The 12,814-nt window shown below is 36.8% G+C and overlaps 1 protein-coding gene across 3 annotated transcripts in view; it reads right to left on the bottom strand.

Moving 5' to 3' along the window:
- Positions 1-10,957, bottom strand: part of Rbm39 (RNA binding motif protein 39) — a 29,740-nt gene extending 18,783 nt beyond the window's left edge. For 2 of the 3 annotated variants that reach the window (XM_036183314.1, XM_036183317.1), the window contains exons 1-5: positions 9,328-10,957; positions 8,050-8,244; positions 3,535-3,600; positions 3,382-3,435; positions 174-291 (exon numbers count right to left, since the gene is read on the bottom strand). In XM_036183314.1, the coding sequence (XP_036039207.1) occupies positions 174-236 (63 nt within the window). In that variant the 5' untranslated portion in view covers positions 237-291; positions 3,382-3,435; positions 3,535-3,600; positions 8,050-8,244; positions 9,328-10,957. Of the gene's footprint in view, positions 1-173; positions 292-3,381; positions 3,436-3,534; positions 3,601-8,049 lie in introns of all 3 variants that reach the window. The other variant, XM_036183315.1, reaches the window with a different exon arrangement.
- Positions 10,958-12,814: the final 1,857 nt, after the last annotated feature.

The following is a 12,814-nucleotide window of genomic DNA, read 5'->3' as shown; positions in this document are numbered from 1 at the left end:
CACAAAGCTACACAGAGAAACCTCTCTTGAAAAGTTAAAACCGAAAGAATTACAATGTCTGTGTACTCAACCAATAAAGTCTCAGATGTATGTCACGACTGCCAACCACAGTGACACTAATTATTAAAAAATACTCCATTCTACTAATTTGCAGTCTGTAAGTAGGGAGTTACCTTTCCTACTGTAGAGAAAAACTCTTCCAAATCCCTTGGTCGAATTCTTGCTGCCAGTTGCATACAGAAAACTGTCCTTGCGTCTCTTTCCTCTGGAGTTAGATTATCAATAGGTTCCCTAAATAGGAGAAGAATCCAGAATTAATGCCGAGTCATTTTTTTAGGTGTTTACAAGCTCTCATGTACCATGGGTAGCCTCAAACTCCCGGGGGGTCATTTTTTGTTTGTTTGTTTGTTTTCAAGTCAGGGTTTCTCTGTGTAGCCCTGAACATCCTGGAACTCACTCTGTAGATCAAGCTGGCCTCAAACTCAGAGATCTACAAAGCTCTAACACCCAAATACTGGGATTAAAGCATGCACCACCACAGTCAGACCCAAACTTCTGTTTCAACCAAGGATGTAATTTCTCCCTCCCTCCCTCCCTCTCTCTATTTCCGGGACAGGGTTTCTCTGAATAATTGGAGGCGGTCCTGGAACTCGCTTTGTAGTCCAGGCTGGCCTGGAACTCACAGAGATCCACCTGCCTCTGCCTCCCGAGTGCTGGGATTTACAGGTATGTGCCTCCACCACCCAGCCAAGGATGTTCTTTTAACTGTTTTTTTTTTTTTTTTTTAAATATTTAATGTCACTTGTCCATAGCATGTTCTTGGGTGTATACAAATATAAAATAATTCATATACAAGCCTATGGATACCAGAATTATTTAAACATGATTATGAGCTGCCATGTGGGTGCCATTAACCGAAACTGTAAGCATTCTTAATCACTAAGTCATCTTTCTAGTCCCTTATCATGAAATTCTCCTGTTGTTTTTACCTCCAGGGTTGTATAATTAGACATGCACCAAACATAATACCCATTGCAGTGTTAGATATTAAACTCAAATTTTTATGCATGTTAGGTAAGCACTCTTATTACATTTGCGCTACACATCTTTTTAAAATTCATGTACTTTCTGGGGATTGTGCACCATACCTCACACATTACTGAAGTACGTCCTGAGTTCTTAAGCAATTTTTAATGTACACTTCAGTAAAAATGTAAACAAAGAGGCCAGCCGGTAGTGCCGCACGCCTTTAATCTCAGCACTGAGAAGGCAGAGGCATGTGGATCTCTTTCAGTTCTACACCAGCCTGGTCTATAGAGCATGATCCAGGATAGGTACCAAATCTACAATGAGAAACCCTGTCTTGAAAAACCAAGCAAAAATTGGGGAAATTTCATAAAGAAATATGAAATGAGATTTAATACATTCATTTGACAAAAAAAAAATTAAGGATAATGCACTTTTCAACTTAAGGATATGACCTGAAAATACTCAAGTAAGGGAAAACAGTAAAAAGCAACGAATTTAACTTTTCATTATTTTACTATTTCCTTTTGGTAACAAGGTCTCATTCACAGAAATCTTGCTGACTTTGTAGTAGTAGCTATGTCAAAAAGCTAGATGTTGAACTTATGGCATATTTAATCCTCAACCTTAGAAGTGCTAGGATTAACGTTATCAGTTATTTGTCTAGACAAAAAAATTTCAAACAGGGTTTCTCTATGTAGATCTAGCTCTACTCACAGCCCCTGCACTTGGGAGGCAACGACAGGCAGATTTCTGTGAGTTTGAGGCCACCTTGGTCCACACAGAGAAAACTTGTCTCAAAAAAATGAACAACAAAAAAAAAAATCGGAATTCTTGAGGTCTATTAGCCTAAGGAACTAGATGGCTCAGCAATTAAGGACATGTATTGGTCTTAAGAACTTAATTTTGGTTCAGAGCACCATGTCGGATCCAATGCTTTGATCTGAAATCTCTTGCCTCTTAGGGACAGCAGCACAGAAATACATAATTTAATAAATGATAAAACAGAGCCAGGCAGTGGTGGCACACACCTTTAATCACAGCACTTGGGAGGCAGAGCCAGGCGGATCTCTGTGAGTTCAAGGCCAGCCTGAGCTACCAAGTGAATTCCAAGGAAAGGCGCAAAGCTACAGAGAAACCCTGTCTCGAGAAACCAAAAATAAATAATATGTACTACACAAACATGTACACTATTGGGAAGCACTAATTATTCAAAAAGACCTTACCCCCCTCATCCCAGATATCAGTAGACAATTTTGTCTGTAAAACTGTAGAAGGAATCTTGCTATTCAAGTGTTATACCACTATGCTATATACTTCCAGTAAATCATGAAATTTCAAACAGGAGTCTTTTCTTATGAGTAAACAGAATACTAAGATTTCCAAAATTGGGGTTAGGGACTTAACTCAGTGGTAGAGTGCTTGCCTAGCAAGCCCAAGGCCCTGGGTTCAGTGCTTAGCTATAGGGACGGGGAGAGAGAAAAAAAAATTCCAAAATTTATCAGCTGGGCAGTAGTGACCAATGCATGCTTTAATCCCAGCACTTGGGAGGCAGTGGCAGGTGGATCTCTGGGTTCCAGGCCAGCCAGGTCTATAGAGCTAGTTCTAAGATTGCCAGGTATGTTACAAAAGAAACCCAATCTCAAAACCCAATCCTCCCCCCTAAAACAGTAAAAAAAGAGGAAGTTGTCTGGAGAAACAGCTTGGCAAATAAGAGTACTGTCTGCTCTTCTAGGGGACTTGGGTTCAATTCCTAGCACCCATAAGGCAGCACACACCTGTCTGTAGCTCCAATTCCAGGGATCCTGACACCCTCGCAGACATACATGCAAACAAAATACCAATGTACATAAAATAAGTAATTAAAAACATGTAGGGTTGGAGGTTGGAGAGATGGCTCAGAGGTTAAGAGCACTGGCTGCTCTTCCAGAGTTCCCGAGTTCAATTCCCAGCAACATGGTGGCTCACAAACATCTATAATAAGAGATCTGGTGCCCTCCTCTGGCCTACAGGCTGAACACTCACTGTATACATAATAAATAAATAAATCTTTAAAAAAAAGAAAAAAAAAATAGCCAGGCAGTGGTGGCGCACGCCTTTAATCCCAGCACTCGGGAGGCAGGCGGATCTTTGTGAGTTTGAGGTCAGCCTGGTCTACCAAGTGAGTTCCAGGAAAGGCGCAAAGCTACACAGAGAAACTCTGTCTCAAAAAAACAGAGAAGTTTAAAACTAACACTATTGAAAGTTCATCATCATTCTTTTTAAGGTAACAGTACTGTAAAAGGAAGTAAAAGACATAATGTGATCATAATAATTACGTAAGTTTAAAAAAGGGTGGGGGGAGCCAACAGTTACCTCACAGGGCTCTTGTCTTTTCTGAATGGACTTTTGCTTCGGGAACGTCTTCTGCTGCAAGGTTAAAAAGTTTCACAAGTTACCCAAACAAGTTAAGATCTCATTAGTTCCTTGAAAGAACAATTTAAGCAATTCAGAAGTATGTTTAAAAACCTTAATTTGATGCTATGAGGCAACCCAATCTTTCCTCGGATGGCACTGTTAAATTTTGGTCCGGAGCTAAAAAGAAAACAAAAAATTACACTAGTTACAGGTTTAGGGTCTTGCTAAGATCAAGTTCATGGGGTCTCCAGCAATTCTAACATTGTTTAGGTGGCTTCTTTTCTATCTTAATTACAAAGAGGAAATAAAAGAACCTAGAAAAAATTGTACCTTCATCCCATACCTGCAACCCTTGTATTTGTCTATCCTGGACCAGTCAGAGGTGCCAAGAACAAAAGTTACAGCCTCAATATTTGTTCTAAAAAACATACTGCATCTATGTGAGTTTTTCAACCATATAATTATGAACACAAGAGTGAGTCTTTGAAACAATAGAGTGAATACAAATGTCTGTGCACCCGCATCCCAGCATCAGTTTACTGTGCAGTTCTTTCTTGAAAACTCATGCACTTGTATAAACACACCATGCACTGAAGAACTAACTACAACTCCTGCTCCTCCTGTATCAACTTCTAGGAGTAATCAGATTAGTGATGAAGGACTTTTTTGTTTGAATTTTCAACACAGGATTTCTCTGTGTAGCTTTGGAGTCTGTCCTGGAACTAATTCCGCAGACCAGGATGGCCTCGAAATAGAGATCCACCTGCCTCTCTGCTTCCTGAGGGCAGGGGTTAAAGACGTGACACTACCATCCTGCACGACTTTTTTTTAAATGAAAGTGTGTGCTTGTGTGTATGTGTATAACACCATGAAACTGATATATATGTTCCATGTAATTATCTTTTCTTTTTGGGAGGAGATAGCCCTGGCAGTCCTGGAACTTACTATGTATCGGGCTGGCCTCACAAAGATTCTACCTGACTCTACTTCCTGAGAGCTGGGATTAAAGGCACATTCTGCCACACCAGCCAGCTCTTAAATTATTTTAAGAGAGGTTCTCACTATGTAGTCTTAGCTGGCCTGGAACTCAAAAAATGCCTGTGTGCAGAGTACTGGAATTAAACATGTGCTACTATGCCCAGTTAATGTGTAATAATACTTTTTAAAATTTTTTTCAATTTTATATACATTGGTGTTTTGCCTGCATGTATGTATGCAGAAATCAGATAAATATGAACTGTCAGGTGGATACTGGGAATTGAACCTGGGTCCTCTCAAACAACAGCCAGTGCTCTTAACCTCTGAGCCATCTCTCCTGCCCACATGTAATAACTCTTAGAGATTGTTACCATATTTAATGTACTACATTCTGTTTATTGTAGAAAGCATTTATGACACCGTTTTTATTTTTATTTATTTATTACCTTCCTGGAGCTGTAGACCAGGCTATCCTCAAACTTAAAATAGGTAAAAATAATTCACTCATCAGAAAATTTTGAGAATTCAAAGACAACTCTCAGTACTAAAATATATCTGTCCCCCTTGGCCTGATACTACTATTTTAAAACAGCAAAAGTTGTTGTTGGTTTTGAGACAGGGTTTCTCTGTATAGCTTTGGAGCCTGTTCTGGAACTCACTATGTAGCCCAGGCTGGCCTTACACTCACAGAGATCTGCCTACCTCTGCCTCCCCGTGCTGGGATTATAGGCGTGCGCCACACCACACAACATAAAAGGAGATTTTTCACTGTAACTTATAAATATCTTTGAACCTTTATAAGGGTAAAGCTTAGTTACCGGGGTCATAAGCTATATATATTCCTTAATGTACAATTATAGTCATAAAAAGGACCATCATAATTAGGGTAGGCAAAATAAAAAATGAAAAGGTTTGTTACATCTATATTTGGATAATTTTAACAAAAACTTTGTCAACCTATAACCAAGCAGTTTCAAGTAAAATTCATCTGTCCCTTTTAATTTAAACTCTAATTTAAATTTTAAGGTACTGTACATATGCCCGACTTGGCTTAGAATTCAGGGCTTGGAGAGATGGCCCAGAGGTTAAGGCTGATTCTTCCAAAGGTCTGGAGTTCAATTCCCAGCAACCACATGGTGCCTCACTAACATCTGTGATGAGATCTGGTGCCGTCCTATGGCCTGCAGGGATGTGTGCAGGCAGAGCACTGCATACATAATAAATAAATAAATCTAGGGGGAAAAAAGGAGAAATGTTTTAAGCCAAGTAGTGGTGTCGAATGCCTTTAATCCAGCATGCAGATCTGTGAGTTGAAGGCCAGCCTGGTCTACAGAGCAAGACCCAGGAAAGGCGCAAAGCTACACAGAGAAACCCTGTCTCAAAAAACCAAAAGAATTCACTATCAATACTGACTGGAACTTAGCTATGATCCTCCTCCTCTGTGTCACTAACACCTAATAGGCAATTCCTGGAATGATTAATGTTCATTTAAGTATGTAATTTTTGTGATTTATTTTTATTTTTTGTGCATTGACGCTTTGTCTACATGTATGTATGTGTGAAGGTTTGAGACAGTTGTGAGCTGCCATGTGGTGGGAATTGAACCTGGGTCCCGTAAAAAAAATATAATATAACAAGCTATTTTCTTCTCCTGTTAGGAATAATACAAAATAGTATTTGAATCAAGATATGCACCCCTGGCTAACCTGGAGATGATTTATGTAAAGCAAGTTGACCTTGAATTCACAAAGATCTGCCTCTGCCCAACCTGACTAAGTTTTTCCCTTAGTTATAAAATTGTCAAGTTAGAGACTTCACAGTTCAACTGAAACCCAACAGAAGAAAAGTTTTAAATAAGTCAGACCAGAATAAGACACAGACACACATACATCATCCATCCAAACTCTACAAACAGTATTCTTATTTTAAAAACTATACCCATTTAGTTCATCTTGGTAAGACAACTAACAATCTTAAAGAATGCAATGTAACTATCTTGATGAAATAATAAAATTTCTCATACGTAATTCAGAATTAAAATAGCACTGTGGCTCTATTATCATCATGTAACGTCTATAAAATAATCAATTAGGAGGAATGTAGAAACATGAGAAGAAGCCAGACTCAGGCACATACACTATCATCATAAATGAAAGAAGAGCCAGAACCCAAAATCAATCACCTTCAGTTAATACCTGTATCTTACAAAACTCAGGATTCTTAGTATTTTGTTGACAATCATCATTATTAGTTTACATCAATGTTTTTTTTTTTTTTTTTTTTTTTTCCGAGACAGGGTTTCTCTATGTAGTTTTGTGCCTTTCCTGGAACTCACTTGGTAGACCACTCTGGCCTTGAACTCAGAAACCCGCCTGCCTCTGCCTCCCAAGTGCTGGAATTAAAGGTGTGCGCCACCACCGCCCGTTCTTTGTTTGTTTTTTACGCCACGTTTATTCCTTAACAAAAGCTTAGGGGCTGATTCATTTGTCTTTCAGTTCAATTCTTTTTTTTAAATATTTATTTAGTTATTTATTCATTCATTTGCTTATTTATTATGTATACAGTGTTCTGGCTGCAGGCCAGAAGAGGGCACCAGATCTCATTACAGATGGTTGTGAGCCACCACCACGTGGTTGCTGGGAATTGAACTCAGGACCTCTGGAAGAGTAGGCAATGTTCTTAACCTCTGAGCCATCTATTCAATTCTTAACTACTTAAATTTTTAAAATTAAATCCTTTGGTTAAGGGCAATACTGCTTTCACAGAGGTCCTGAGTTCAGTTCCCAGCATCCACACATCAGAAATCTCAAAAATACCTCTAACACCAGCTCCAAGGTAGGTAGGTACTTTTGGACTACACTGACACCTGTACTCATTGGCACCTGGCAACACACACAAACATAAATACTTTTAAAGTAGTTTTTAAAAAGTTTAAAAGTAGCTTGGTGAAGAATTAAGGACTTAGGTAAACATTAAGGATTCTGCTTGTTTTAATGCTCGCATAGGGATGCCAAGTTTTTATCCATAATACAGATGAATTTCTTTGTTCACTGGTGCTTTGCCTGTACCAATTGTCTGTGTGAGGGGGTCAGAAGCTCTAGAACTGGAGTTACAGACAGTTGTGAGCAGCCATTTGGGTACTGGGAATTGAAAGTGGGTCCTATGGAAGAGCAATCAGTGCTCGTAACATCTGAGCCATCTCTCCAGCACCAGTGTTTGTTTTTTAACTGCTTTAATGAAGTTACATTATATTTCCTTAAATAATGCATGCCAATTCCTATAACTTAAATCTAGAAAGCACTTTCAGTTTACTCTAATGCCTTAAATATAAATTAAGAGTAATGAGCCTAAAAATCGAGCACACAAACTGACAAAGGATTTCAGCTCACCACAGCCACAGTCAAGGTTTTGTACCTGAACTATACAATTTAGATTCATAGTTTGTATACTTTTTCTAATAGCTCTCTATTAAGCGCTCAAATGCTTTGCTTTAATTTGGACTGGCAAGCAAACAAATTATTTCTAGCTGGTAGATCCTAAGGTTTATGTATCAGTCCATACTGTATTTTCAACTTATTAGCTTCAATATCAATATCCCTCATTTTCAGTTAAATTGCTATCTAAACACACAAAACAAAAGCTACATACTAGGGACTTCTGTAGCGGCCTCGGAATCTTCTATCTCGACTTCGTGAGCGGCTTCGTCTCCTTTCTTTGCTTCTACTTCGTTTCCTTTCCCGGCTTTTGCTCTTTTTCCTCTCTCTATCTCTACTTCGCTTCCGTTCCTTACTTTTGCTTCTTTTTCGCTCATGACTACGGCTTCTGCTCTTGCTTTTTTTTCTCCTGAAGGGGAAAAAATTACCATTATCTTGCTTGTTTAAATACTAACCAATATATATTTCCTTTTATGGTCAAAATGTTTATCCTGTTGTAAATGTATTTTTACCACTGTACAATGGTACAAAATCATACTTTAGGAAAAACAATTCCTAGGCATGGGACATAAAAGACCCCAACCTTTGCTTCGTGTTAACTTCATGTTAACAGTCAAAGAATTGAGAGACAGGTTTAATAGGAAGAATTTGCAATGATCTCTTGAGGCAGCTACAGCTTGAAACAAGAAACAGGACTTGCTGGTAAGTTGAACACCAAGCCTGAACTTCAAAAACAATTTAACTGCCATTCCCTTAACAGACCACCAAGAATTACTGTAATCTATGAGCTATAGTAATCAAAGTTACAGTATATTCACATTTAATAGTAATTGCCACATGAAAATTGTCCATAAAACAATTTAGTTCAAGTAAATTTTGATACAATGTACATAATATTTTTAACTTTCAAAACACCATATACATAGCATTTTAGTTTTCATGGACAAAATTACAAGAAATGATAAATACTAAGAATGCAGTAAAACTAACTTTCACAACCCCAGATTTTACTGTGACCATTTATATGCTTTCCACTTAAAAAGCTATAATAATAAAAAAAATGCCCTTTTTAAACTAGTTTGTACATGCCTATGGGACGCAATTAAAACAACTTGACCTTCCTTGGAAAGTAAAAAAGCCCATCAGTTATCTTTCCACTCATTTTTGTGTTCCTCACAGTATTTCATCCACTGGTTTAATAATTAAACCTTGAAATCTTTGCCTCTGTCATCACCCAAATTAGAGGTGCCTTCAGATATTTCAATGTAAATGAACAACATTTGGAAATAAATTTATTCCACCAAAATGTCCATTTTTATTAAGTGATTTGAAGTCTGAACATTTTGACAACTCTACACCATTAGGAAGATTACTTAGCTATTTAAACTGTATCAAAAGCAAAGTTAGCACAAGAACAACTGAGGTATGCCTCAGAGAACCTGTAAGCAGGTCATCTTAGAGTGCATTGAAAATAGAAAATGAAGACACCCACCTTCTGGAATCTTGAAACCCACACTCCAATCACAAGGAGATGTAGAGCTTTCCAAGGAGGCAGAAACTTTGTCTAAAATTTCAAGATAATCCACCTGACTGTCAGAAATATGCTAGGTAGCACATGACAGAAAATTAGGCTACACTCATTATTTATATAGAAGTCAAAACAACTCCGATGCTCAGAAGGGCAACAATTAACATTCCAACTTCGATGTTTGAAACCCTGACACTATTTCTTAGGAACAAAGAATTCTAAAATGGCTAAAACCTAAGTCCTACCTATAAATTAGGGGAAAAGGTAAAAATTAATTCCATTCCCCTTAAAAAAGGACAGTTGCTCTGCTCAAAGATAGCCCACAGCAGCGTCAATGTGCCTATTTACCTCTCATAGGCCCCCAATCTTATTCTGCCAAAGGAGTTTAAAATAAATAAGAAATCTAATTCTAACCAAATGTCTTGCTAGACTTTTCATAAGCAAATACCCACCCACATCTGAAGGCAACCCCAGATAGGTAAATAGACAACATACTAAGGTATCAGAAAATACAATCTTCTATATGAAAGCTCAGACAAAAGATTAATGTTGCAAGAAACCAAGGTACTTCTCTAGAGCAAATTCCAGCATTAAAGATCATTTATGAACTAAAGAAATAGTTATAAAAATCCACCCTAATAGTCAAATCCTGTTACAACTTAAGTGGGACTTTCCCAAGTCTTTAGTGGCAGTGGAATTTGTACTGGACATCATTGAAGTAAATGGTCCACTGGGCCTTTGGACTTTTGGGTTATATGGCCTCTGCTGTAAAGGTGTTTTGCTATAACTGGATTTGACCTCTTCCATGTAAGAAGATCTAAATTTTAAATGCAAAGTATTCTGGAAAATAAGAAAAAAAATAGAAAAGTCATTTATTCCAAAATTTGATAATCCACACCAAAGTAGCCAATATATTTTAACTGTGCCATTTTGTTATCCTTTTCTAAATGATTCTTTAAAGATTTTAACAAAATGAAGTTTGATTTGAGACTGCAAAACTGGTTACAGCAACAAATACTTCCATGAGGAGTAACCTCCAGTACTTAAGAGCTTATTGGAAGGCCTTGACAAAGTCATTGTTATAACTTCAGAAAATAGGCCAACAGGCTGTTATTTCAAACTTCATCCCTTTACTACTGGGATATGATATAGTGTGTTACAAGTTAGTTACACTTTTTTTTAAACAAGAGTTTATATACTTGGTTAACTTTGTCAGAATTTGCAGTTTATATTCTTTCTACCTTACCAGCAACAGTTATCTCCAATTCAATAGTTTTAGCATGAACCATACAAAAATTACATGTATCTTAGGTTAACAAAATTTATCTCAGAGTGGGCAAATATTTGCTTTGCGTTTCACCCAGAGTTCAAAGTTTTCTTCTACATTATGTTCAATTAGTTTTAATGGCATGTTCCTTCAAATCAACAGATAAACACTTTGTAACTAAATTAGACAATCACCTAATTGAAATCATCTGTAACTAAAGACACCTTGAACATTTTAAAGATTCTTCCTTTAAAATACTAAATTGCCCAAATGACTACATACATCAGATAAAACAACAAAAACAAAAATACCCACTATTTCTTACAGAATGTGAGGATAACATGTAAGAGAAAATAATATAACATGTTAATGTGGAAAGATTTTTAATTTTTGTTTCTTGATGACTTATAATTATTAGCAACAAAGTGGTTAAACATACACCATCTAAATTTTTTTTATAGCCTTCCATGTTAAACTAAATAAGTAATTAGTTTTAAAATTGTCTTGTATTTTCTTATTCCTATTCCCTTTACCCTTTGACAACTTGAAATGTTACCACTTCGTCCTCATGATGTTCTTCTATCAACCTTGCTTAGGATGAGAACAAGTTGAGCAGTGCTAACGGCCATGAAGAACGTAGCAAAAAGTAAGTTTGAACAAGGAACCTGGGAAGGGTGGGCTCTAAACTTCTTGTGGTGGAAATCTTGTGTTCTTGTGCCTAAAGCATCAAACTATGGTTTTCTTCACTTCTTAGAAAACTGCTCATACCTTTTTGGATGAGAAAGTCCTTCAAGATATAAAATTATGGACTTTGCGATGTAGACTTCAGGATATAGTTTCAGAGACGTTCTGGACACTTTGCCCTCCAAGGATCCCATGATTCTCTTGAGTTCTATAATGTTTGAAATTTGGTAACTTTGACTTAATTTTTGGAGATGTGATAAGAATCATTGAATTAGAAGAGGATTGAACTAAAGGAATGGGCTATGAGTTATTTCTGCTCTTTACTACTTAAAGGCCCTTTTGGTAATAATGAAAGGGCATACTTAATTCTTCCTAAGATTTTTTTTTTCTTCATTGTTTTGGGCTTTTTTTATCTTTAGTGTATCTAAGGAGACCATTAAGTATATATAATTTATTTTGGTTAGATGAGTAACCTGAAATAAGAAAATGCTACAGACTTAGCACAGAATCCAGAATACAAAGAGGTATATTAACAGTTTAAACAGGATCCAATTGACGAGGTTGGAGACTATCCACTGTTGTTAAATTACCATTTAGCTCCAAGATTAGTAATTCTTAACATGATGTGGTCATGTTATGTGCATTAAGTTATTCTAGCCCATGTTTATGATGCTATACTAAAACATTTTGTCATATCATGACCCCATAATACATTATGGAAATATTGATAAAATAGCCACTTACTTGACTCTTTTTGGCTCTTTTCCTCCTAAGAGCTCAAAGTGCTTTCATAATTACCTCAGTCATCCTCACAACAACTTTGTTAGGTAGGTTGATATAATTTCATAAAATAGATGAAAAAATTGTTCAAATGTGGGTCACTTAGGTTTTGCTAAGCCAAGGTTTTATAATCTTAACGTGGTAGTAATGGATTAATTTTAATATATGGGTTGGGTATGGTGATGTAGGCTTACAATTCCCTCCATAAGAAGATAAGGCAGTATGGTGATACATTCAATGCCAGCCTGGGTTTCATAGTGAGATATTGTAGAAAATACAAAAATCAATTAATGTTAAGAGGAAAGAGAGGTCTTATTTGTGGAAATTTTTTTTCTTGCACAAGATTAGGTGGAATCACTAATGATTCCTTACTAGTCAGAAGTGGATGCAGAGAGCAGGTTAACAGGGTTCATATTGTGCATTTTTTATCTTTGCCAAAGTAACAGTTTCCTAAAGTTTTGGTTTCACAATTTCATAATCAAAATAAAATTCCTGGAACAGGAGTCTACCAACAATTTACAAAAAGGACTGTAGATGTCAGGCCTACTGACTTAGTAAAGATTTTATCTTAAGTGTGGAAAGGAGGAAGATGAACTTGATTACAAATCTTCACTGTTTTGTCATGTAACTTCTTCCCACTAATATCTTCAGATTGTATTCTTTTAATCCTGTTTCTAAACCCATGAAGATCACCAAGTTTTTATGAGAAATTTGACATTA

Source organism: Onychomys torridus, chromosome 4 (genome assembly GCF_903995425.1).
Source record: "Onychomys torridus chromosome 4, mOncTor1.1, whole genome shotgun sequence".
NCBI classification, from domain to species: domain Eukaryota; kingdom Metazoa; phylum Chordata; class Mammalia; order Rodentia; family Cricetidae; genus Onychomys; species Onychomys torridus.
The sequence above is the reverse complement of the archived record's forward strand: the minus strand, read 5'-3'. Positions and strand labels throughout refer to the sequence as shown.